This window comes from Thunnus maccoyii, chromosome 8 (genome assembly GCF_910596095.1).
Source record: "Thunnus maccoyii chromosome 8, fThuMac1.1, whole genome shotgun sequence".
Lineage (NCBI taxonomy): Eukaryota > Metazoa > Chordata > Actinopteri > Scombriformes > Scombridae > Thunnus > Thunnus maccoyii.
Genome location: NC_056540.1, coordinates 16576010 through 16602183, shown reverse-complemented (window position 1 = coordinate 16602183; position 26174 = coordinate 16576010). Strand labels below are relative to the sequence as shown.

At 40.9% G+C, this 26174-nt stretch overlaps 5 protein-coding genes and 1 long non-coding RNA gene across 7 annotated transcripts in view; all 6 read right to left on the bottom strand.

Moving 5' to 3' along the window:
* LOC121902128 (protocadherin gamma-C5-like) overlaps positions 1-3340 on the bottom strand; it is a 309164-nt gene extending 305824 nt beyond the window's left edge. Inside the window, exon 1 of the mRNA XM_042419365.1 lies at positions 902-3340. Within this exon, the coding sequence (XP_042275299.1) occupies positions 902-3286 (2385 nt within the window). The 5' untranslated portion in view covers positions 3287-3340. The remainder of the gene's footprint in view (positions 1-901) is intronic.
* Positions 3341-4843: 1503 nt separating this feature from the next.
* On the bottom strand, positions 4844-7483 carry LOC121902329 (protocadherin gamma-A12-like). The gene has a single exon (XM_042419590.1). It carries the CDS (start codon positions 7262-7264, stop codon positions 4844-4846), a length of 2421 nt encoding a protein of 806 aa, XP_042275524.1. The 5' UTR covers positions 7265-7483.
* Positions 7484-8498: 1015 nt separating this feature from the next.
* Positions 8499-11006, bottom strand: LOC121902142 (putative protocadherin beta-18). The gene has a single exon (XM_042419386.1). The coding sequence runs from the start codon at positions 10938-10940 to the stop codon at positions 8499-8501; it is 2442 nt and encodes an 813-aa protein (XP_042275320.1). The 5' UTR covers positions 10941-11006.
* An 881-nt stretch (positions 11007-11887) lies between these two features.
* On the bottom strand, positions 11888-14937 carry LOC121902147 (protocadherin gamma-A12-like). Its single transcript, XM_042419392.1, has 2 exons — positions 12544-14937; positions 11888-12139 (listed from the first exon to the last, which is right to left on the bottom strand). Exons 1-2 carry the CDS (start codon positions 14926-14928, stop codon positions 12125-12127), a joined length of 2400 nt encoding a protein of 799 aa, XP_042275326.1. The 5' UTR covers positions 14929-14937; the 3' UTR covers positions 11888-12124.
* A 1719-nt stretch (positions 14938-16656) lies between these two features.
* On the bottom strand, positions 16657-19116 carry LOC121902327 (putative protocadherin beta-18). Its single transcript, XM_042419588.1, has one exon. The coding sequence runs from the start codon at positions 19114-19116 to the stop codon at positions 16657-16659; it is 2460 nt and encodes an 819-aa protein (XP_042275522.1).
* A 620-nt stretch (positions 19117-19736) lies between these two features.
* On the bottom strand, positions 19737-23096 carry LOC121902159. 2 transcript variants are annotated; one of them, XR_006097470.1, is made up of 4 exons: positions 22828-23096; positions 21525-21569; positions 21193-21277; positions 19737-21075 (listed from the first exon to the last, which is right to left on the bottom strand). It is a non-coding gene; the product is annotated as an uncharacterized LOC121902159 (long non-coding RNA). The 2 variants fall into 2 exon arrangements; XR_006097471.1 differs by having other exon boundaries at positions 19737-20749.
* Positions 23097-26174: the final 3078 nt, after the last annotated feature.

The window sequence follows — 26174 nt, the reverse complement described above, 5'->3', positions numbered from 1 at the left end:
TGTGTTTCAGCACCACGGACAGACACTTAAGGATACTGAGGGGCTGGTTGTATAGACATAATTCATGTTCATTTGCTCCATTTACTTCAGATGGTCAGACTTGTTTTTAGACACGTCGAATGTGAGCGAGACCATTAAAAATAAATGGATGATTTTAGATCTACAAAAATTAGCCACACAGCCTTCAGTTACATCAGAACTACAAGCTGCAGTGTTTCAGTGAGTAAATGACAATTGCTGAAACTACTAGAAAAAACAGTAGCGCAAGCGAGCAAGTTACGAAATTTGAGAGGCTGCAGTAACGGCTTCTCTCACAGCTGCACTTCCCCAGTAAACTGTTCTCTTACCTAAATCTTCCTTTAAAAGGCCACAATTTTCTGCCAGAAAACAGCTGGTTGAAGAATATTCTTGGTCACATATACTTGTATTTGATAAACATCGAATTAGTCCAGCTTTAGATAATCAACAAAAGACAACTTTCTGAAACCAAAATACTTAGATTTATATATGAAGACAAACTCTTTGTCGGACGTCATGGTGAACCTTGATCTTTGTGAAAGGCAACCATCGAAATAAATCCACCAAAGAAACATTACCACCACGTGGTGACACGAACACTGAAGAAAAGACACGAGTGTTTTAACAAATACAGTGATGAGTTCCATAGTTGTGGTTGGCATGTAGAAATGTTGGAAGATTAACTAACGTGATTTACACGGTTGATGGTGACAAGAGAAAAAAAGTGTTCCTGTCATGAAGCAAACATTTCACTTAGCGAAAAAGAGGACATCGTTCTTTAAGTTGAAAGACAAGCAGTTTTCTGTCAGAACGGCATAAAAGTACTTAACAAACGCCAACATTCATCAACTGTAACCAGTGGACTTGGTTAAGTAGCTCCTACCTCCACAGATGCCTCCAAATCTTCGAACGGATCAGCAAAGTCTGACGGACTTTTCCTCAGAGTCTGGTCAGCAGGCAGAGTGTTGTCATTGTAAGATGTCACGAACTTAAAGTCACTGGTTCTGGATCCTGTTGTCAAGTAGGCGTCATAATTGTAAGTGCTGCGTAAAGTCCCTGTGCCGTCAACATCTGCGTAATTAGGAGGGAGATAAGCGCTGGGGATGGCAACTGCTCCATCAAATAACAGTCTGGGCTTTCTCCTGCGACAAAACCTCACACCCAGGATAATGATAATGAAGGTCAGAAAAAAGGTGGAAACGGACACCAGCGCGATAATCAGATAAGAGGTCAGTTTGGAATTCTTCTCATCATAAGAAATATCCTTCAGTTCTGGGACCTCAGCCAAGTTATCAGAAATAAGTAAATACATGGAACAGGTGGCAGAGAGAGAGGGTTGTCCGTTATCTTTCACTGCCACAATGAGGTTCTGTTTCATGCTGTCAGATTCAGAAATGTCCCGCTGTGTCCTGATCTCTCCGCTGTGGAGACCAATACTGAAAAGTCCCGGATCAGTGGATTTGACTATATGATACGACAGCCAGGCGTTCTGTCCGGAGTCCGCGTCCACCGCTATCACTTTGGATACCAGAGAACCTCCGTGTGCAGCTTTGGGGACCAGTTCGGTCATGAAGGAGTTGCCCTCCGGGGCGGGGTACAGTATCTGAGGAGAGTTGTCATTCACATCCGATATGAACACACTGATTGTCACGTTGCTGCTGAGCGGAGGAGAACCGTTGTCTCTGGCCATGACGTGGACTTTAAAACTCCTGAACTGTTCATAATCAAACGACCTCACGGCGTGGATCACCCCCGTGTCTCCGTTAACAGATACATAGGAGGACACCGGGGCTCCGTTCACCTCACCAGGTAACAGAGAATAAATAACTGTACCGTTTTGTCTCCAGTCGGGGTCCCAAGCAGTAACGGAACATAAAGTGGAGCCAGGTTTGTTATTTTCAGTCACATATGCGCTGTAGGACTGTTCCTCAAACACAGGTGGATTGTCGTTGATGTCTGCAACAGTTAACTGAACAGTTTTAGAGGAGGACAGAGGTGGAGAGCCCTCATCAGTGGCAGTGATTGTAATGTTGTAATCAGACACTAGTTCACGGTCCAGTTGTCCTGTAGTCACCAGAGAATAGTAGTTTTTAATAGAAGGAACCAATTTAAATGGGGCGCCTTGCTGAATGGAGCAGCGGACCTGTCCGTTATTCTCAGAGTCTCTGTCCTGTACGTTAATGATGCCCACCTCTGTACCAGGTAACACATTCTCTGGTATGGGGTTAGACAGTGATTTCAGATATATCACTGGAGCATTGTCATTTACATCCGTAACATCTATTATAACTTTGGCGTACGAGGTTAGCCCTAAACCATCTTTAGCTTCCACTCTCATTTCAAAGGGACTACTGTCTTCAAAATCAATCATACCAGTTACTCTAATTTCTCCCGTTGTAGGATCGATAGAAAATATGTTTACATCATCATCTGACACATGGCCAAAGTCATATGTCACATCTCCATTCACTCCTTCATCTGCGTCAGTAGCACTGACATTAATTACTGTGGTACCTGGAGGAGAGTTTTCAGGCAGACTGGCTTTATAAACGGCCTGGCTAAACACTGGGGCGTTATCATTAGCATCCAGTACAGTGACGTGTATGACTACTGTACCCGATCTCTGGGGAGAGCCACCATCTAAAGCTGTGAGAAGCAAATTAATCTCTTTTTGCTTTTCTCGATCAAGTTTGTTTTCCAGTACGAGCTCAACCTTGTTGCTGTCAACTGATAGGATAAAATGGTCGTTCTTTTCTAAGTTGTATCTTTGAACAGCATTTTGACCTATATCTGCGTCGTGGGCCTCCTCGATAGAGAAGCGGTTACGCTTTTCAGCTGATTCGCTTATTTCCATTTCAATTAAATTTTTCTTGAATTTTGGCGAGTTGTCGTTTACATCTTGGATATGAAGAGTTATACGATGGAGCTCCAAAGGATTTTCTAGCACCAGGTCCACTTTTACAACACAGGAAGGTTTCTTGCTGCAAAGGCTTTCTCTATCAATTCTTTCCGATGTGATCAAATCTCCGGTATTCAGATTAATGTCACAGTACCGTTTACGAGTCCCTTCAAAATCAACTCGGGCCTTTCGTGAAGATAAAGTCCTCAGGTCGAGACCGAGATCTTTGGCTATATTTCCAATAACAGAATCACGTTTCATCTCCTCTGGAATAGAGTAACTCAGGTCTCCATAAACGACGTGCAGCGTTACATAGAAGGAAACAAAGCACAAGATTGTACGAAGCACTGAAAATCCTTTGTCTCCCATCCTGACACAGCACGCCTCCTCAACTTGTACAAGCTACTGTCCAGTGTGAAGCATTAAATATATCCAAAAAGTGTCAATTTATGAACACTCCACACCAGCGTATACGATGAAATATAATCATGGGTTTAATGGATTCTCGAGAAAAACTGCGACTGATATTTATGCAGCAGTAGTGGGTGGAGTGGTGGGTGTATATTTTCTGTCAGCCAACAGCGACGCCGTGAGTCGCTTTTTATTTTCACACTGCTATGCAAGAAAATGTTATGCACAAACTCTAAAACCACATTAAGGTAATATTTACTGACCTTCGTGCGCACTACGTGTTGAAATATACTACTTTGCAATTGATAAGGCTGAGAGAAAAATAGCGGAGCTGATTAAATATGACGAGTGCAGGTTTTCTCTGATGTTATACTGTTCTATCACACAAAGAGAACATGTAATCATCCAAAAAGAACAAAATAATTTGTTCTGAACAAGATAAGATCAAGAATTATCACTGCAGTTCAACAGAGATGAAAGCTCAGAACCATTGACAGATACATCAGCTCACTATTGAATGAAGGACGTAACCTCATGTCACGATACACAAATGTCAATAGACAAGTAGATGTGTGGCATTTTCAATCGATATTAGTAGTGGTACAACAAATGCCATGAAGCCTATTCAAATTCAGAAAACATGACGAAAGGGAAATAAGATACAGCATAGCCAGTTATGCTTGTTTCAGCACCAAGGACCGATACCTTCAAATATCGAGGGCTGGTTGCACAAAGACTTGTGTCACACTGTTATACTCACTTAAACTAGTCCTCCTTTTGTCCTTAGACTAGTCTACTGTGAGTTAGACAGTTTAACCAAAGTCAAGTATTATTCATTTTAGACCTAAAAAGCTTTGTCTCCCATTCTTAAACGAAATGAGAACTACGAGCTGTATTGTTTCAACCATTTAATGAGACTTACTGATAAAAGGACAAAATAGATCAAAAAACAGGAAGTGAAATATTTTTGAAGGAGCGCACAGCTCGGTTTTATTATTAATGTCGATTCCCTTGAACGCAGATTCTGGGTAAAATGTCCTTTCACCAAACATTCCTTCATAATGCCTATGCTTTCTGCTTGAAAACCTCTGGTTGAAGCATACTTTGGATCACGATTGATTGAAGTCATAGTCATTAACTGACAGCTTTCTGAACTTAATCGATTAGACGTGAAGAGTGTTTATCAGTAGTCATAATGAATATGTGTCCTCCTGAAACTAGACCACCAAAGTGAACTTATCAAAAAAGATAAGAAGAGTGTATTGACAACAATAAAAAGTGAAAAATACATGTTTCACATATACAACGCTATGAACAGGTCCATGTCTCAGAGGAAAGAAGAAAAAGCTTAACATTTGCGGGCGTAATTTACAAGTAGATAATGAGAAGAGATATCAATTTTTCCTAATAAACAACGAATTTATCTTCAACAACCAAACGATACTTTAAAAATTCGGACACAATAAATTGTCGCAGCCAGACAGACATTTGACAGTTCAACAAACAAGCAGAAAATTAGTAAGTCGTGATGAGGAATTGAATGGCTCCTACCTCTACAGACGCATTCAAATCTTCAAAGGGATCAACAAAGTCTGATGGACTTTTCCTCAGAGTCTGGTCAGCAGGCAGAGTGTTGTCATTGTAAGATGTCACGAACTTAAAGTCACTGGTTCTAGATCCTGTTGTCAAGTAGGCGTCATAATTATAAGTGCTGCGTAAAGTTCCTGTGCCGTCAACATCTGCGTAATTAGGAGGGAGATAAGCGCTGGGGATGGCAACCGCTCCATCAAACAACAGTCTGGGCTTTCTCCTGCGACAAAACCTCACACCCAGGATGATGATAATGAAAGTCAGAAAAAAGGTGGAAACTGACACCAGCGCGATGATCAGATAAGAGGTCAGTTTGGAATTCTTCTCATCATAAGAAATATCCTTCAGTTCTGGGACCTCAGCCAAGTTATCAGAAATAAGTAAATACATGGAACAGGTGGCAGAGAGAGAGGGCTGTCCGTTATCTTTCACTGCCACAATAAGGTTCTGTTTCATGCTGTCAGATTCAGAAATGTCCCGCTGTGTCCTGATCTCTCCGCTGTGGAGACCAATACTGAAAAGTCCCGGATCAGTGGATTTGACTATATGATAAGACAGCCAGGCGTTCTGGCCGGAGTCCGCGTCCACCGCTATCACTTTGGATACCAGAGAGCCTCCGTGTGCAGCTTTGGGGACCAGCTCGGTCATGAAGGAGTTGCCCTCCGGGGCGGGGTACAGTATCTGAGGAGAGTTGTCATTCACATCCGATATGAACAAACCGACGGTCACGTTGCTGCTGAGCGGAGGAGAACCGTTGTCTCTGGCCATCACGTGGACTTTAAAACTCCTGAACTGTTCATAATCAAACGACCTCACAGCGTGGATCACCCCCGTGTCCCCGTTAACAGATACATAGGAGGACACCGGGGCTCCGTTCACCTCACCAGGTAACAGAGAATAAATCACTGTACCGTTTTGTCTCCAGTCGGGGTCTCGAGCACTAACGGAACATAAAGTGGAGCCAGGTTTGTTATTTTCAGTCACATATGCGCTGTAGGACTGTTCCTCAAACACAGGTGGGTTGTCGTTGATGTCGGCTACAGATAACTGAACAGTTTTAGAGGAGGACAGAGGTGGAGAGCCCTCGTCAGTGGCAGTGATTGTAATGTTGTAATCAGACACTAGTTCACGGTCCAGTTGTCCTGTAGTCACCAGAGAATAGTAGTTTTTAATAGAAGGAACCAACTTAAAAGGGACATTTTGCTGAATGGAGCAGCGGACCTGTCCGTTATTCTCAGAGTCTCTGTCCTGTACGTTAATGATGCCCACTTCTGTACCAGGTGACACATTCTCAGGTATGGGATTAGACAGTGATTTCAGATATATCACTGGAGCATTGTCATTTACATCCATAACATCTATTATAACTTTGGCGTATGAGGTTAGCCCTAAACCATCTTTAGCTTGTACTCTCATTTCGAAAGAACTACTGTCTTCAAAATCAATCACGTCAGTTACTCTAATTGTTCCCGTTTTAGGATCAATTGAGAAAATATTTACATCGTTATCAGATACGTGGCCAAAGTGATATGTCACATCTCCATTCACTCCTTCATCTGCGTCAGTAGCACTGACATTAATTACTGTGGTATCTGGAGGAGAGTTTTCAGGCAGACTGGCTTTATAAACGGCCTGGCTAAACACTGGGGCGTTATCATTAGCATCCAGTACAGTGACGTGTATGACTACTGTACCCGATCTCTGAGGAGACCCACCATCTAAAGCTGTGAGAAGCAAATTAATCTCTTTTTGTTTCTCTCGATCAAGTTTGTTTTCCAGTACGAGCTCAACCTTGTTGCTGTCAACTGATAGGATAAAATGGTCGTTCTTTTCTAAGTTGTACCTTTGAACAGCATTTTGACCTACATCTGCGTCATGTGCCTCCTCGATAGAGAAGCGGTTACCCTTTTCAGCTGATTCTGTTATTTCCATTTCAATCAAATTTTCTCGAAATTTTGGCGAGTTGTCGTTTACATCTTGAATATGAAGAGTTACGCGATGAAGCTCCAAAGGATTTTCTAACACCAGGTCCACTTTTACAACACAGGAAGGTTTCTTGCTGCAAAGGCTTTCTCTATCAATTCTTTCCGATGTGATCAAATCTCCGGTATTCAGATTGATGTCACAGTACCGTTTACGAGTCCCTTCAAAATCAACACGGACCTTTCGTGAAGATAAAGTCCTCAGATCGAGAACAAGATCTTTGGCTATATTTCCAATAACAGAATCACGTTTCATCTCTTCTGGAATAGAGTAACTCAGGTCTCCATAAACGAGGTGCAGCGTTACATAGAAGGAAACAAAGCAGAAGATTGTACGAAGCACTGAAAATCCTTTGTCTCCCATCCTGACACAAAGCGTTTCCTCAGCTTGTTAAATTCACCGTCCAGTGCGAAACAACAAATATATCCGAAAAGAGCCAATAAATTAACACTCCACACCAGTGTATACGATGAAGTATGATCAAGGGTTTAACCGATTCACGAGAGAAACTGCAATTGCAATTTATGCAGCAGTCGTGGGTGGAGTGTTGTGTGTATATTTTCTGTCAGGCAACAGCGACGCCGTGAGTCGCTTTTTATTTTCACACCGGTATGCAAGAAAATGTCTTTAACAGAGTCCAAAACCACACTTAGGTAATATTTGCCGACGCTGATATAAAATATCCACACCAAGATTAAAAAAGCAACACTTGCAATTACATTATTGTTGTTGTTAATATTATTCTTAATATTATCAATAATGAGCAAAGCTCCTTAGGCTTTTTAGCTTTAGTAAGACATGACTGAAGGAAAATAAAAATATACAGTGCGACATACAATTGCACATGTGCCGGAGAAGTGTTTCAGCACCATGGACAGATACCATCAGACATTGAGGGGCTGGCTGCACAAACAGGAGAAATTTTACATTGCCCTACTGACTAAAGCTAGTCTAAGATTTGTCCTTTGGCTACTTTGAGAGTTTCACCTGTTGATAAGTCACAAAAATAAAGCAAACGAAGATGTCAGTGTTTATATAGACTGCAGTAACCGTTAAATCCTATTAAATGTTTGCTATTCTCAAACCCGCAGTTTCTTTTTAAAATTTCCTTATAACTATACATTCTTTCAGAAGACCATTTTCCCCTTAAAAAATAACTGTTGGACCCAATTCCATAGTCACATTTGCTTGCAGTTTACCAAGTAACGAATTAGTCCGATTTTGGACACTTTACAACTGACACCAACAGACGTAGATATAATCAACAATTCTTTGTCAGAAGTCAAAGTAAATGTTTATCTTTATAAAACAAGACCCCTGAAATAACCCAGTCTACAATAAGTAAACATCGTGTTTTCACGAGAGCAAAAGTAGAAGACACGTTTCACAAGTATAAATGAAATAGTGAGTGAATTGGTCGTGGAGATAAACAGGCAAAAATACTTAAAAAATTGCTGACGTACTTTACAAAAGAGAGAGTGACAATGGGACCGAAAACGCACCTTCATTAATAAAACATTTCACTTCAACAACCATAAGCCACTTTTCTATTTCGTTAACACAGATAACTAATAGAACCAGACAGACATTGGACAATTCAACAAAGACGCAAGAAAAGATATCTGTAATAAAGAGTGTTTTGAACGGTTCCTACCTCTACAGAGGCCTCCAAATCTTCGAACGGATCAGCAAAATCTGATGGGCTTTTCCTCAGAGTCTGGTCAGCAGGCAGAGTGTTGTCATTGTAAGATGTCACGAACTTAAAGTCACTGGTTCTAGACCCTGTTGTCAAGTAGGCGTCATAATTATAAGTGCTGCGTAAAGTTCCTGTGCCGTCAACATCTGCGTAATTAGGAGGGAGATAAGCGCTGGGGATGGCAACTGCTCCATCAAACAACAGTCTGGGCTTTCTCCTGCGACAAAACCTCACACCCAGGATGATGATAATGAATGTTAGAAAAAAGGTGGACACCGACACCAGCGCGATGATCAGATAAGAGGTCAGTTTGGAATTCTTCTCATCATAAGAAATATCCTTCAGTTCTGGGACCTCAGCCAAGTTATCAGAAATAAGTAAATACATGGAACAGGTGGCAGAGAGAGAGGGCTGTCCGTTATCTTTCACTGCCACAATGAGGTTCTGTTTCATGCTGTCAGATTCAGAAATGTCCCGCTGTGTCCTGATCTCTCCGCTGTGGAGACCAATACTGAAAAGTCCCGGATCAGTGGATTTGACTATATGATAGGACAGCCAGGCGTTCTGTCCGGAGTCCGCGTCCACCGCTATCACTTTGGATACCAGAGAGCCTCCGTGTGCAGCTTTGGGGACCAGCTCGGTCATGAAGGAGTTGCCCTCCGGGGCGGGGTACAGTATCTGAGGAGAGTTGTCATTCACATCCGATATGAACACACTGACGGTCACGTTGCTGCTGAGCGGAGGAGAACCGTTGTCTCTGGCCATCACGTGGACTTTAAAACTCCTGAACTGTTCATAATCAAACGACCTGACGGCGTGGATCACCCCCGTGTCTCCGTTAACAGATACATAGGAGGACACCGGGGCTCCGTTCACCTCACCGGGTAACAGAGAATAAATCACTGTACCGTTTTGTCTCCAGTCGGGGTCTCGAGCACTAACGGAACATAGAGTAGAGCCAGGTTTGTTATTTTCAGTCACATATGCGCTGTAGGACTGTTCCTCAAACACAGGTGGGTTGTCGTTGATGTCTGCTACAGAAAACTGAACAGTTTTAGAGGAGGACAGAGGTGGAGAGCCCTCGTCAGTGGCAGTGATTGTAATGTTGTAATCAGACACTAGTTCACGGTCCAGTTGTCCTGTAGTCACCAGAGAATAGTAGTTTTTAATAGAAGGAACCAACTTAAAGGGGGCGCCTTGCTGAATGGAGCAGCGGACCTGTCCGTTGTTCTCAGAGTCTCTGTCCTGCACGTTAATGATGCCCACCTCTGTACCAGGTGACACATTCTCAGGTATGGGGTTAGTCAGTGATTTCAGATATATCACTGGAGCATTGTCATTTCCATCCGTAACATCTATTATAACTTTGGCGTATGAGGTTAACCCTAAACCATCTTTAGCTTCCACTCTCATTTCAAAAGAACTACTGTCTTCAAAATCAATCACACCAGTAACTCTAATTTCTCCCGTTGTAGGGTCAATAGAAAATACATTTACATCATCGTCTGACACATGGCCAAAGTCATATGTCACATCTCCATTCACTCCTTCATCTGCGTCAGTAGCACTGACACGAATCACTGTGGTATCTGGAGGAGAGTTTTCCGGCAGAATGGCTTTATAAACGGCCTGGCTAAACACTGGGGCGTTATCATTAGCATCCAATACAGTGACGTGTATGACTACAGTTCCTGATCTCTGAGGAGAGCCACCATCTAAAGCTGTGAGAAGCAAATTTATCTCTTTTTGCTTTTCTCGATCAAGTTTATTCTCCAGCACGAGTTCAACCTTGTTGCTGTCAACGGCGAGAATAAAGTTGTCGTTCTGCTGTAGGTTGTACCTTTGAACAGCATTTTGACCTATATCTGCGTCATGGGCCTCCTCGATTGAGAAGCGGTTACCCTTTTCAGCTGACTCCCATATTTCCATTTCAATCAAATTTTTCTTGAATTTCGGCGAGTTATCATTTACATCTTGAATGTGAAGAGTTATGCGATGAAGTTCCAAAGGATTTTCTAACACCAGGTCCACTTTGACAATGCAGGAAGGTTTCTTGCTACAAAGGCTTTCTCTGTCAATTCTTCCCGATGTGATCAAATCTCCGGTATTCAGATTAATGTCACAGTACCGTTTACGAGTCCCTTCAAAATCAACACGGGCCTTTCGTGAAGATAAAGTCCTCAGGTCGAGACTCAGATCTTTGGCTATATTTCCAATAACAGAGTCGCGTTTCATCTCTTCTGGAATAGAATAACTCAGGTCTCCATAAACGAGGTGCAGCGTTACAATAATGGAAGCAAAGCAGAAGATTGTACCAAGCGCTGAAAATCCTTTGTCTCCCATCCTGACACAGAGCGCTTCCCCAGCTTGTGAAATTCACTGTCCAGTGCGAAACAACAAATATACCCGAAAAGAGACAATAAATCAACACTCCACACCAGCGTATACGATGAAATATAATCAAGGGTTTAACCGATTCACGAGAAGAACTGCGACTGCAATTTATGCAGCAGTAGTGGGTGGAGTGCGTGTGTGTATATTTTCTGTCAGCCAACAGCGACGCCGTGAGTCGCTTTTTATTTTCACACTGGTATGCAAGGCAATGTTCTGCACAAACTCTAAAACCACATTAAGGTAATATTTACTGACCCTCGTGCGCACTACATGTTGAAATATAGCCTACTACATTGCAATTGATAAGGCTGAGAGAAAAATAGCAGAGCTGATTAAATATGACTAGTGCAGGTTTTCTCTGATGTTATACTGTTCTATCACACAGAGAGAAATGTAATTATCCAAAAAGCACAACATAATTTGTTCTGAACAAGTTAAGATCCAGAATCATCGCTGCAGTTCAACAGGGACGAAAGCTCAGAATTACTGACAGATACAGCATCTCACTATTGAATGAGGGATGTAACCTCATGTCATGATACAACAATATCAATACACAAGTGCATGTGTGGCATTTCCAATCGGCATTAGTAGTAGTACAACAAATGTCATTAAGCCTATTCAAATTCAGAAAATAAGACTAAAGGGAAATAAGATACAGTATAGCCAGTTATGCTTGTTTCAGCACTACGGACAGATACCTTTAGATATTGAGGGCTGGTTGCACATAGAAGACATGTGTCACATTGTTATACTCACTTAAACTAGTCCTCCTTTTGTCCTTACACTGGTCTAATGTGAGTTAGACAGCTTAACCAAAGTCAAGTATTACTCATTTTAGAGCTAAAAAGCTTTGCCTCCCATTCTTAAATTAAATGAGAACTACGAGTTGCAGTGTTTCTACCATTTAATGAGACTTGCTGATAACGGAGAAAAATAAATAAAAAAACAGGAAGTGAAATATTTTTGAAGGAGCGCACAGATCATTTTTATTACTAATGTCGATTCCCATTAATGCAGTTTCTGGGTAAAATGTCCTTGTCACCAAAATTCTTTCATAGGGCCCATGTTTTCCGCTTGAAAACATCTGGTTTAAGCATAAATTGGATCACAGTTGATTGGAGTCACACACGTTAACTGACAGTTTTCTGAAATTAACCAATTAGATGTGAAGAGTATTTGTCAGTAGTCATAATGAGTATGTATCTTTCTGAAACTAGACCACCAAAATTAACTTATCACTGAACATAAGCAAAGTGTATTGACAACAATAAAAAGTGAAAATTACATGTTTCACATGTAGAACGTTGATTAACAGGTCCATGTCTTGGGGGAAATAAGAAAAAAGTTTAACATTTGCTGGCGTAATTTACAAAGTAGATAATGAGAAGGGATTTTTTTTTTCCTAATAAACAACGAATTTATCTTCAACAACTAGACAGCACTTTGAAAATTCGGACACATTAAATTGTTTCAGCCAGACAGACATTTAAGAATTCAACAAACAAGCAGAAAATTAGTAAGTTGTGATGAGGAATTTCACAGCTCCTACCTCTACAGAAGCCTCCAAATCTTCGAAGGGATCAGCAAAGTCTGATGGACTTTTCCTCAGAGTTTGGTCAGCAGGCAGAGTGTTGTCATTGTAAGATGTCACGAACTTAAAGTCACTGGTTCTAGATCCTGTTGTCAAGTAGGCGTCATAATTATAAGTGCTGCGTAAAGTTCCTGTGCCGTCAACATCTGCGTAATTAGGAGGAAGATAAGCGCTGGGGATGGCAACTGCTCCATCAAACAACAGTCTGGGCTTTCTCCTGCGACAAAACCTCACACCCAGGATGATGATGATGAATGTTAGAAAAAAGGTGGACACAGACACCAGCGCGATGATCAGATAAGAGGTCAGTTTGGAATTCTTCTCATCATAAGAAATATCCTTCAGTTCTGGGACCTCAGCCAAGTTATCAGAAATAAGTAAATACATGGAACAGGTGGCAGAGAGAGAGGGCTGTCCGTTATCTTTCACTGCCACAATAAGGTTCTGTTTCATGCTGTCAGATTCAGAAATGTCCCGCTGTGTCCTGATCTCTCCGCTGTGGACACCAATATTGAAAAGTCCCGGATCAGTGGATTTGACTATATGATAGGACAGCCAGGCGTTCTGTCCGGAGTCCGCGTCCACCGCTATCACTTTGGACACCAGAGAGCCTCCGTGTGCAGCTTTGGGGACCAGCTCGGTCATGAAGGAGTTGCCCTCCGGGGCGGGGTACAGTATCTGAGGAGAGTTGTCATTCACATCAGATATGAACACACTGACGGTCACGTTGCTGCTGAGCGGAGGAGAACCGTTGTCTCTGGCCATCACGTGCACTTTAAAACTCCTGAACTGTTCATAATCAAACGACCTCACAGCGTGGATCACCCCCATGTCCCCGTTAACAGATACATAGGAGGACACCGGGGCTCCGTTCACCTCACCAGGTAACAGAGAATAAATCACTGTACCGTTTTGTCTCCAGTCGGGGTCTCGAGCACTAACGGAACATAAAGTGGAGCCAGGTTTGTTATTTTCAGTCACATATGCGCTATAGGACTGTTCCTCAAACACAGGTGGGTTGTCGTTGATGTCTGCTACAGATAACTGAACAGTTTTAGAGGAGGACAGAGGTGGAGAGCCCTCGTCAGTGGCAGTGATTGTAATGTTGTAATCAGACACTAGTTCACGGTCCAGTTGTCCTGTAGTCACCAGAGAATAGTAGTTTTTAATAGAAGGAACCAACTTAAAGGGGGCGCCTTGCTGAATGGAGCAGCGGACCTGTCCGTTATTCTCAGAGTCTCTGTCCTGCACATTAATGATGCCCACCTCTGTACCAGGTGACACATTCTCAGGTATGGGATCAGTCAATGATTTCAGATATATCAGTGGAGCATTGTCATTTACATCCATAAAATCTATCATAAATTGGGCGTATGAGGTTAGCCCCAAACCATCTTTAGCTTGTACTCTTATCTCAAAAGAACTGCTGTCTTCATAATCAATTTCACCAGTTACTCTAATATCTCCCGTTTTAGGATCAATTGAGAAAACATTTACATCGTCATCAGATATGTGGCCAAAGTGATATGTCACATCTCCATTCACTCCTTCATCTGCATCAGTAGCACTCACTGTGAGCACTATAGTATCGAGAGGAGAGTTTTCCGGCAGACTGGCTTTATAAACGGCCTGGCTAAACACTGGGGCGTTATCATTAGCATCCAGTACAGTGACGTGTATGACTACCGTTCCTGATCTCTGAGGATGGCCACCATCTAAAGCTGTGAGAAGCAAATTTATCTCTCTTTGCTTTTCTCGATCAAGTTTATTCTCCAGTACGAGTTCAACCTTTTTGTTGTCAACAGCAAGAATAAAGTTGTCGTTCTGCTGTAGGTTGTACCTTTGAACAGCATTTTGACCTATATCTGCGTCATGGGCCTCCTCGATAGAGAAGCGGTTACCCTTTTCAGCGGACTCCCATATTTCCATTTCAATCAAATTATCCCTAAATTTGGGCGAATTGTCATTTACATCCTGAATATGAAGAGTTATGCGATGAAGTTCCAAAGGATTTTCTAACACTAGGTCTACTTTTAAAGCACACGAGGGTTTCTTGCTACAAAGGCTTTCTCTGTCAATTCTTTCCGATATAATCAAATCTCCGGTATTCAGATTAATGTCACAGTACCGTTTACGAGTCCCTTCAAAATCAACACGAGCCTTTCGTGAAGATAAACTCCTCATGTCGAGACCCAGATCTTTGGCTATATTTCCAATAACAGAATTGCGTTTCATCTCTTCTGGTATAGAATAACTCAGGTCTCCATAAACGAGGTGCAGCGTTACAAAGAAGGAAACAAAGCAGAAGATCGGACGAAGCACTGAAAATCCTTTGTCTCCCATCCTGACAGAACGCACCTCCTCAGCTTGTAGAATTTACTGCGCAGTGCGAAACATTAAATATGTCCAAAAAGAGTCAATGCATCAACACTCTACACCAGTGTATACGATGAAATATAATCAAGGGTTTGACCGATTCAGCAGAAAAACTGCAACTATTTCTCACGCAGCAGTAGTGGGTGGAGTAGTGTGTGTATATTTTCTGTCAGGCAACAGCGACGCCGTGAGTCGCTTTTTATTTTCACACTGGTATGTAACAAAGCATTTTTCACGGAGTACAAAACCACATTAATGTAATATTTGCCGATGCTGATATAAAATGTCCACACCAAGTTTAAAAAAAAAAGCAACAATTGCGATTATATAATTGTTGTTGATAATATTATTCTTAATATTATCATTAATGAGAAAATCTCCCTGGGCTTATTAGCTTCAGTAAGACATGACTGAAGGAAAAAAAAACATACACTACAACATACAATTGAACTTGTGCCGGAGAAGTGTTTCAGCACCACGGACAGATACCATTAGTCATTGAAGGGCTGGTTGCACAGAGAAATTTTACATTGCTCTACTGATTACGACCAGTCTAAGATTTGTCCTTTAACTCGTCTAATTTGAGTTTCACCTGTTGATAAGTCACAAAAATAAAGCGAACAAGTACGTCAATATTTGGATAGGCTGCAGTAACCGTTAAATCCTATTAAATGTGTTTGCTATTCTCACAACCGCAGATTCTTCGTAAAAATCCTTATAATTATACATTCTTTCATAATACCTTTTTCCCCCTTGAAAACAATTGTTTGACCAGCCTGGTCGCCAGAATAAAACGTTGGCATTGTACGTTTCTGCAAACCACAGAAACGTTGAATATCTACGTTTCAACACGTGTAATACGTAGCATATTAACATTTCTACAAAACGTATCATCTCAACATTTCCAAAATACGTATCATCTCAACATTTTTCAAGTGACGTAGTTCACATGCGATCTATATGAGCTGACTTTGGAAGAGGGGTCGGTGGGCGGTTAGGAAGTTTCTTGGCAGAAAGTTTAAAGTTGGAAATCAGCAGAGAGCACGGTTCGAGACCAACTCGGAACCAATGCCCGCTTCCCGTTTCAACCGACAAAAGCGGGTGGGTGTTTTTAGCGAGACGTCAGGACATTTGCAGCCGTTTTTCTGGCGAGAAAACCGGGTGTTTTTAGTGAGACATCGGGACATTTGCAGCCGTTTTTATTTTATTCTTTATTTAATTTTAACCCAAACCATGATCTTTCCCTAACCCTAACCAAGTGGTCTTTGTGCCTAAACCTAACCATACCTTAACCACAGCGTTGTTATACCATAAAACATCATTATTCAACGGGTAGAAATGTTAACATGATACGTTTATAGAAATGTTGATATGAAGTAGATATAATCAACAATTCTTTGTCAGAAGTCAAAATAAATGTTTATCTTTATAAAGCAAGACCCCTGAAATAACACAGTCTACAATAAGTAAACACTGTGTTTTTACATGAGCAAAAGAAGAAAAGACACGTTTCACAAGTATAAATGAAATGGTGAGTTCAATGGTCGCGGAGATAAACAGGAAAAAATATTTAAATATTTGCTGAGGTGTTTTACAAATGAGATAGTGACAATTGGAACGAAAATGCACCTTCATTAAGATAACATTACACTTCAACAACCATAAACCACTTTTCTATTTCGTTAACATAGATAACTACTGGAAGAAGGACAACTCAAAAAAGACGCAAGAAATGATATCTGTTGTAAGGAGTGTTTGAATGGTTCCTACCTCTACAGAAGCCTCCAAATCTTCGAACGGATCAGCAAAGTCTGACGGACTTTTCCTCAGAGTCTGGTCAGCAGGCAGAGTGTTGTCATTGTAAGATGTCACGAACTTAAAGTCACTGGTTCTGGACCCTGTTGTCAAGTAGGCGTCATAATTATAAGTGCTGCGTAAAGTTCCAGTGCCGTCAACATCTGCGTAATTCGGAGGGAGATAAGCGCTGGGGATGGCAACTGCTCCATCAAACAACAGTCTGGGCTTTCTCCTGCGACAAAACCTCACACCCAGGATGATGATAATGAAGGTCAGAAAAAACGTGGAAACAGACACCAGCGCGATGATCAGATAAGAGGTCAGTTTAGAATTCTTCTCATCATAAGAAATATCCTTCAGTTCTGGGACCTCAGCCAAGTTATCAGAAATAAGTAAATACATGGAACAGGTGGCAGAGAGAGAGGGCTGTCCGTTATCTTTCACTGACACAATAAGGTTCTGTTTCATGCTGTCAGATTCAGAAATGTCCCGCTGTGTCCTGATCTCTCCGCTATGGAGACCAATACTGAAAAGTCCCGGATCAGTGGATTTGACTATATGATAGGACAGCCAGGCGTTCTGTCCGGAATCCGCGTCCACCGCTATCACTTTGGACACCAGAGAACCTCCATGTGCAGCTTTGGGGACCAGCTCGGTCATGAAGGAGTTGCCCTCCGGGGCGGGGTACAGTATCTGAGGAGAGTTGTCATTCACATCCGATATGAACACACTGACGGTCACGTTGCTGCTGAGCGGAGGAGAACCGTTGTCTCTGGCCATCACGTGGACTTTAAAACTCTTGAACTGTTCATAATCAAACGACCTCACAGCGTGGATCACCCCCGTGTCTCCGTTAACAGATACATAGGAGGACACCGGGGCTCCGTTCACCTCAACGGGTAACAGAGAATAAATTACTGTACCGTTTTGTCTCCAGTCGGAGTCTCGGGCAGTAACGGAACATAAAGTGGAGCCAGGTTTGTTATTTTCAGTCACATATGCGCTGTAGGACTGTTCCTCAAACACAGGTGGGTTGTCGTTGATGTCTGCTACAGATAACTGAACAGTTTTAGATGAGGACAGAGGTGGAGAGCCCTCGTCTGTGGCAGTGATTGTAATGTTGTAATCAGACACTAGTTCACGGTCCAGTTGTCCTGTAGTCACCAGAGAATAGTAGTTTTTAATAGAAGGAACCAACTTAAAAGGGTCATTTTGTTGAATGGAGCAGCGGACCTGTCCATTGTTCTCAGAGTCTCTGTCCTGCACGTTAATGATGCCCACCTCTGTACCAGGTGACACATTCTCAGGTATGGGATTAGACAGTGATTTCAGATATATCACTGGAGCATTGTCATTTACATCCGTAACATCTATTATAACTTTGGCGTATGAGGTTAACCCTAAACCATCTTTAGCTTCCACTCTCATTTCAAAAGAACTACTGTCTTCAAAATCAATCACACCAGTAACTCTAATTTCTCCCGTTGTAGGGTCAATAGAAAATACATTTACATCATCGTCTGACACATGGCCAAAGTCATATGTCAAATCTCCATTCACTCCTTCATCTGCGTCAGTAGCACTGACACGAATCACTGTGGTACCTGGAGGAGAGTTTTCAGGCAGACTGGCTTTGTAAACGGCCTGGCTAAACACTGGGGCGTTATCATTAGCATCGAGTACAGTGACGTGTATGACTACTGTACCTGATCTCTGAGGAGAGCCACCATCTAAAGCTGTGAGAAGCAAATTCAGCTCATTTTGTTTCTCTCGATCAAGTGTATTTTCTAGCACGAGTTCAACCTTGTTGCTGTCAACGGCGAGAATAAAGTTGTCGTTCTGCTGTAGGTTGTACCTTTGAACAGCATTTTGACCTATATCTGCGTCATGGGCCTCCTCGATTGAGAACCGGTTGCCTTTGTCTGCTGACTCTCTTATTTCCATTTCAATCAAATTTTTCTTGAATTTCGGCGCGTTGTCATTTACATCCTGAATATGAAGAGTTACACGATGAAGCTCCAAAGGATTTTCTAACACCAGATCTACATTAAACACACACGAGGGTCTCTTGCTGCAAAGGCTTTCTCTATCAATTCTTTCCGATATAATCAAATCTCCGGTACTTAGATTAATGTCACAGTACCGTTTACGAGTCCCTTCAAAATCAACACGCGCCTTTCGTGAAGATAGAGTCCTCAGGTCGAGACCGAGATCTTTGGCTATATTTCCAATGACTGAGTCACGTTTCATCTCTTCTGGAATAGAATAACTCAGGTCTCCATAAACGAGGTGCAGCGATACAAAGAAGGAAGCAAAGCAGAAGATCGGGCCTAGCGCTGAAAATCCTTTGTCTCCCATCCTCGTAAAAACACGTTTACGGCTTGAACAAATTAATGTCCAGATAAAAAAAAAATCCAATTCCAAAAAGCAGTCAGTAATCCAATATTTCGTAAAAGCAAACACGACGAATAGTAGTCATGGAATGAAGTGATTCTTGTGAGAAATTACAACTGTAATGCAGTAACAGTGGGTGGAGATGTCTGTGATGGTTTTGTGCTAGCCCACAGCGGCACCATGAGTCGCTTTTCATTCCTTGCACCTGCATGCAAGCAATACTGAACTGACCCTGCCTTATCCACCTTTCACGCGAACTGTGTGCCATTTGTAAAACACAAATCTAATGGATAATGTTCAAAGATAAATGAGTAGCGTATTCAATGTGGAAAAAATTGTGTTTATTGACATTACGTCTAAAGCGTATTTACTTGCAGATAAAAACCTGAATAGCTGATAAAAACATTTTTAAAAAAATAATAATTTGTACTGATAAAGCATGATTCGGCACCATGGATAAACTACAGCCGCTCCTTATACAGTCAGGATCTGATATAACGTGCCATTGGTTTGGCGATATGTTACAGCTATAAAGTCTTGACCATATGGATGAAATCAATTCACACACAGAATGCTTTAAAATATGTGTTACTAAAATGTTTATTAGGAAGATGCATTTAAAATAAAATACTGCATGTGTATGCCTTTAGATATACTTGATTTTAAGATGATCTTACAGTGTTTAACAAAATATTCAAGATTGATACTATCACTGAGGGGACATTAAAATATTTACATAATTATTATCATTACTACTATAGTAGTAGTATTATTAAAAATTATGAATGAATGATCCAGAAGTCATGGCTAAAAGGGAGAAAAATTGTTCCCAGTTGCACTTGTTTCAGCACCACGGACAGAGACAACAGGAGGCTCATATTGAATGGCTTTTTCTACCAAAAAAAAAAAAGTCTGGGTCTCCTGGGTTACCATTTTGTTTCCAGTCATAAGACAGCAGGAACAACCACACAGATCTGTGAGTACTAGATAGAAATGAACTGTTTAAGCACCATGGAAAGCGTCACTTATTGACCAAACATTTCCTCTTGTCTGTCCATGCAGTCCTCATAAACATCAGTTGAGTCAAATGGTAAATACATGGATGTGGAACTAAATGCATGGTCATGTATATACAATTAAAAAGTAAAAGTGAAGATTTACCTTCAAGTCATTGAACATTGCAAGTGAACAGTATCACTTAAAATTAGCTTAAAAACAAGACAGTAAACACTCTAAACATGATAAAAATCTAATCTATTCAAATGCATTATTAAGGCATTTACTCCAAACTTTTTCTCTATACGGGTTGCAGGTAAATTTCCTGTATGTCAAAAAAAAACTCATTATGTTGTTTGCCGCTGGTTCTGGAAACCATGGCCTGAAGCATTCCCAATTAGCTGTGAGTCTCCAAGCTGTAAACAAACACCATCTGTTTTGCTTTTCAGCTGTTAGTCACTTGATATTTTAGTTTCAGTGGAACAAGCTGGCCAGCAGCTCCTCCATCTCCTCACACCTATGCCTCCACTCAGCTGCCTGACCGATCCCTCAGGCTGTGCCAAACCGGAGAGCTGGATTACATTGCTGTCTGCTCCAGTGCCTGAGTCAGAAAGTTTCAAATTCTCCACTTGATAGCTTCTATATAGCAACTGTAAGTCCTAAACTCTAATGTGTCCCAGGTAACAGTGTGTGTCGCAGTAACTCTGTACCACTATGATTGTCTCCTCTTCTCCATTCTTTTCTTTTTCACTTCCAAATGGTAAATGTCACAGTTCAGCACTTCTGCCAAAACTGCTGCAAGGGTCATCTTAGTTGTTCACTCTTTCAGCATCAACAAACTTCACTCCAGCAATATCATACTGGTCATTAAGTTACCTTGTCATCACAGAAATAATGCCGACATATCACACTTTCAAGATAGAGTGCCTATGTGATAAAATATGAAATGATTTTCAATTTGTCAACATCCCGGTTTTTGTTCTTATGAAATGTACATTTCTACTAAGCTGTCACATAAAAGATGATTCAACTTAACTTACTCACCAGCACAGTAGTTCTGAAAGATGAGCAGACACAGCTTCTTCAGGTATCCACAAGCAGGGGTTGTCTTTCAGGAAATTACAGAAACCTAAGGAGAGAATACAAGACCATCCAAGTTAGTGTACAATCAGCACTTTCTACTGATGCAGAGTTTGGTATGAATCGACCCTTATCCTTTCCAGCTATATATATATATATATATATATATATATATATAAAATAAAATGTCAGTTGAGCCTAATACACAAACTTTACAAGACAACAATTTCTAATTGTACCTCACCATGCTGTCAGGGTGAAATATTTACCCATATTGGCATAAGTGTTTAACGCACCTCTTCGATTTTCAAAATCACTGACAAAAGTTGCTCCTGTTCCCTCTGCAGATGAAGAAAAGAAACAATCACTAAACACATTGGTGAGAATGAATTAATAAAGTAATTTACATTGTAGAGGCAAACCCTAACACTTTTCATGATTTATTTTGGTATCACGTCCGTGTATACCTGTGTGAAATGTCTGATGAAGGTTGCTTGACCAGAACTTAGCTGATGAATAAATTCAACATGTAAGTGTAAACAGTGCGCAGGAGGTGATTTTTTGTTCGGAACTATTGCTACGCACCTGGTGTGCAAAGACCACTTTTTCCCCAAACATGTCCATATATGTCAAAGATTAAATATGCCCACAAAAGTCCTGAAATAGAGGCAGATATGTAAAGTAACCTAGCCCAGCATCCTGGGCTAAAGTCAGGGTTAGCCCACTATGGAATGCGCCAGGATTAGCTTTCTTAGGGCTTTTCACACTGCACTTGGCCCAGGGCTAAAAGCATTCTTAGAACCCTCTTCACCCCAGGCTAAGAAAGCTTTCACACTGGCACAATCCTGGTATATTCCAAAGTGGGCTAACCCGGACTCCACTCTAGAGCTGGCTGGCCTTTCTCCAGGGCAGGATTAGTCCCGAATTGCGGGGCTATCCCATGCAAATCTACTAAACACGGAGCTAAAAGTTGCCAGTGTGAAACGGGCTACAGTAAACAGTGGAGTAGTCACGCGTCATTCTAGAATGTAAACATTAGTTGTGTGTTCCAACAAACATTTTACCCAGAGCTGGTAGAAGTGCAGTGTGTATCGTGTAGCCCTGGGCTTAGGTTAACAATGTGTGTGTGTGTGTCTAAATGATCCCACGGTCAACTAATGATAATGATAGCTAATGATAGCCCTGGGCTAAGAATATTCAGCGTGAAAAGCCCTTTAGCCCGGGGCTAGCGGCTCCCTTAGCCTGGGGCTAAGAAGGTCCTGTAATGCTTTTAGCCCTGGGCTAAGTGTAGTGTGAAAAGCCCTAGACTAGCATTATGTCTTTTGGGGGTTTACCATGTTCTGTGCCCAGCTGTGTTCTGTGAAAAACTGAAGCAGACAATTGCACTAGCTAACTCTCTAATAAATAATTAAAGTAAATATAAAATAATGTTACTTGCTTGGTTACATGGTTGAGTCCAATAACTTTACTATCTAACCAGTTAGCATTTGAAAAACGAGACAACAACAAAGCAGATAATGTCTGTTAAATGATGCTTTAGAGCTAACTAGCCGTGTTTGTTGCCATGTTTGTTTGCTATGGTGAACTCCTTTAACTTACCGATAATTTCATGTCGCTGAAATTAAGTTTGTTGTCCTGAACAACTGGGGCGGTCTTTCCCATCGTTTCAGCTACATTGCGGGACTTTCACATTCAACATTTAAACGATGTTTAAAAGATAATTGAAAAGAAGAGGCCAGCAACGCCAGACAGAGTTAGCATAGCATCACACTCAGCTAATTCAAATGAAGAGGACTCATTTGCGTGACCGCCTCTTTTTCTTCTTCTACAGTATGTTTAACGGCATCGGCCATCTTCCGGAGTCATCGTTTGCGTGACGGACCCATGGACGGACCAGAGCGTAACCTTAATTACTTCCGCATCCACCAAAACAAATTTGAATATTTGAATATCAATTTGAGTATTTAGTTCATCAAGTGCCACCACTGTTATATTTAGGATTTAGATTAAGACTGAACATTTATATTTATATTTACAATTTAGATTAAACATTTACATGTAGGATACAATGTTAGATTTATTATTTAGGATTTAAATGGATTTAAATGTAACATTTACTATCATGTTAAGCACTTTGAACTGCTTTTGTATGAAATGGAAGCACAAATAATCCATAATTTGGATTTTTATATAAATGGACTCCATTGCCCCATACAAGTCTAAGGTTGAATTCTTCAGGAACATTAGCTGTTTGTTTTATTTACTGAATATTGCTGTTTCCCTGCATCATCATATTGTCTGAAACCTTGTCAAAGGAAGATAGGTGTATATTGACTATCAATAGCCATTCCTGGTTTTAATCAAACACAGCTAGCTAAAATCCAGAAGGCCCCAGTCTTGAATGAAATAATCACTGAAACTTTGTGTCTCCATATTAGTTGATTTGCCAAAAGTGTTGAGAAGAATGGCATTGAAAGGGTTAACCTGCCAGGGAAGGAGAGAGGAGTGGCCTAGAGTTGGCTGAGCAGCCCATAAAAGAGGATGGGCTTCATGTGAGAATCCCTTCACTGACCTTCAGCAGCAGAACACCGAGTTCCCTTTTTTGGCCTCAGTGAATATTATTATATTATAGAATATAAGAATATTATTATTATTATTATTATTATTATTGTTGTTGTTGTTGTTGTTGTTGTTGTTGTTGTTGTTGTTGTTGTTGTTATTATTATTATTATTATTATTATTATTATTATTATGACAGCCATTGTCAACTGTCACAGTCATCTGTCAACTAACAGTCAACCATTTTCAATGCTCAAACCTAACAATAAACTATCAATTACACACTCTATGGATTTATCCTCACCTAGAAACCTGTGCAACAATCCTACTCAGTCCTCAGTATTTTACTAAAATCCCTTAATACAGTTGATCTTTCTGTTGTTGACAAAGATTATCTTCTGTGGGTTTGGTAAGAATGAGAGAGAGAAACTTCTGAGTCTGAATTCATGTCTGTAATGCCTGAAAAAATAGCCTATGCCAATGCACTGTAAGGCTCTCTTACCTTAGATTAACACTTAATTCAAATAAAAGACAACATACATACATTACATATTTCATGACCCAATTCAATATTGAAAGTGTGACAAAATTCAAATATCTTGGTTTGATTGGAAGTTTATGCTTTTCTCTGAGTTGTAGAAAGATGATTATTGAAAATGATTTGCTCTAAATTACATGGATATCATTCATTAACATGATGCTGTCTGAACTCTGAGGCTCATTGATTCAGTTTATCATTCAGTATTTCAGATAGTTACACCAGTTACAACCGTACCTTGTATATGGTCAACTGGCCTTCACTGAGAGACATAGTAATCACTTTATATACAAAGCTCCTGTTTAAAAATTGCCACCAAAATTGCACTGCACACCAACACTATGAAATTTATCATCCTGCCAGACAACCCACTTTCAGAAGAGCAACACTTAAATTTAAGGGCATTTTTATACTTAGTTATATTTATCTATTTCACTTTTTAGGATCCCCATTAGTATCAATACAGAGTGTTTTATGTTAAAACATTTTTAAATATCTAAAACTCTGAGTTTTAAAGTATATAGTGTCAGTTATGCTGAAGCCAATTCTAAAGATTGCACAACAGAGCAACATTACTTACTCATGTGTAAATGTCATTCTTATGACTGCCGTTCAAACCCAATGTAGCATGTACATCATTTCAGCACCAAAGCAAACACATTCTTGACTCCATCACTCATAATCATCCAGTATGTACTCTTGTTTTAATGTTTTTCAGGACTTAAATGGTGGTTGACAGCTGTCATATCATAATAGTGCAAAAAATAAGTACAACAGCTCAGTTGGACTGTTAACTGACCAGCAGTAGCAGTACATTCAGGGCACTTCGTTCTCTCCTAGGGGAAGCTTTAACATCTTCGCACTATAAACTGGTACCCAGGTTTTGATGAGTTTTGATGATGCCTCAGACTTCAGTATCTGAAAATCTGACAATAATGGTTTCAAAATGTGTAACTTTGACACCCACCATTCCTTGGGTATCCAATAAACATGGAGACTCAGGAAGAATGTCGAACAGAGGTTTTGTCCCATTATCTCAGATCCATTTTGCCCTATGAATGGCTGTTTTCCTCATATAGTCAACTACTTGATCTGGAGGCCAGATCATTTTCAGCCATACTACTATATTCACAGCCCTTTCAGAAGGCACATCTGATGAGTTCTCTCTCTCTCTCTTTTCTTTTGGACCATCAACCATCCTGGAACTGTTCTGCTTCCCTGGCTGTCGGTGCCATTTACAGAGGTTTTCTATCTGGTTCCTCCCTCCTCATGCGCTGCACCTCTGGTCTCTCCCTTTCTTGTGTGAATGATGTCTTTATCTCTCTCTTTCTCCCTTGTGCATGTGGTTTCTTGCTCTCCTTCCTCTGTGTTTTTCTGCATTGTGTGATGTGAGCTTGTGTGTATGTGTAGTCTGTCCTCTTTCCAGGTCTCCATGGTGATGGAGGTCACAGGGCTCAGGTCTTACCTGTTTTTGGCAGCATCGGGAAGTTGTTCAACATCCTCCTGATCAGATTCTTCATATATGTTATCAATCTATCTATAATTTTGTCATCCTGTTTGTCCATGCTGTATTTCTGTAATGTTGCTTTCTTGATCTGTTCTGTACACACAACATCTGCTGCATATTTGCCCACTCTGGGAGAGGGATCCCTCCTCTGTGGCTCTTCCTGAGGTTTCTTCCATTTTTTCCCTAGAGGGTTTTTTTAGGGAGATTTTCATTGATCAAATTGAGGATCTAAGGATAGAGGATGCTGTATTGCTGTTCAGATTGTAAAGCCCCTGAGGTAAATTTGTGATTTGTGATATTGGGTTATTTTGGGCACAGGGGAGAACTCACAACACAGAGACT

Bases quoted from the DNA above. Each gene is read 5' to 3' on its own strand.
- LOC121902147 (XM_042419392.1), bottom strand. From the start codon at position 14,928: ATGGGAGACAAAGGATTTTCAGTGCTTCGTCCGATCTTCTGCTTTGTT.
- LOC121902142 (XM_042419386.1), bottom strand. From the start codon at position 10,940: ATGGGAGACAAAGGATTTTCAGCGCTTGGTACAATCTTCTGCTTTGCT.
- LOC121902329 (XM_042419590.1), bottom strand. From the start codon at position 7,264: ATGGGAGACAAAGGATTTTCAGTGCTTCGTACAATCTTCTGCTTTGTT.
- LOC121902327 (XM_042419588.1), bottom strand. From the start codon at position 19,116: ATGGGAGACAAAGGATTTTCAGCGCTAGGCCCGATCTTCTGCTTTGCT.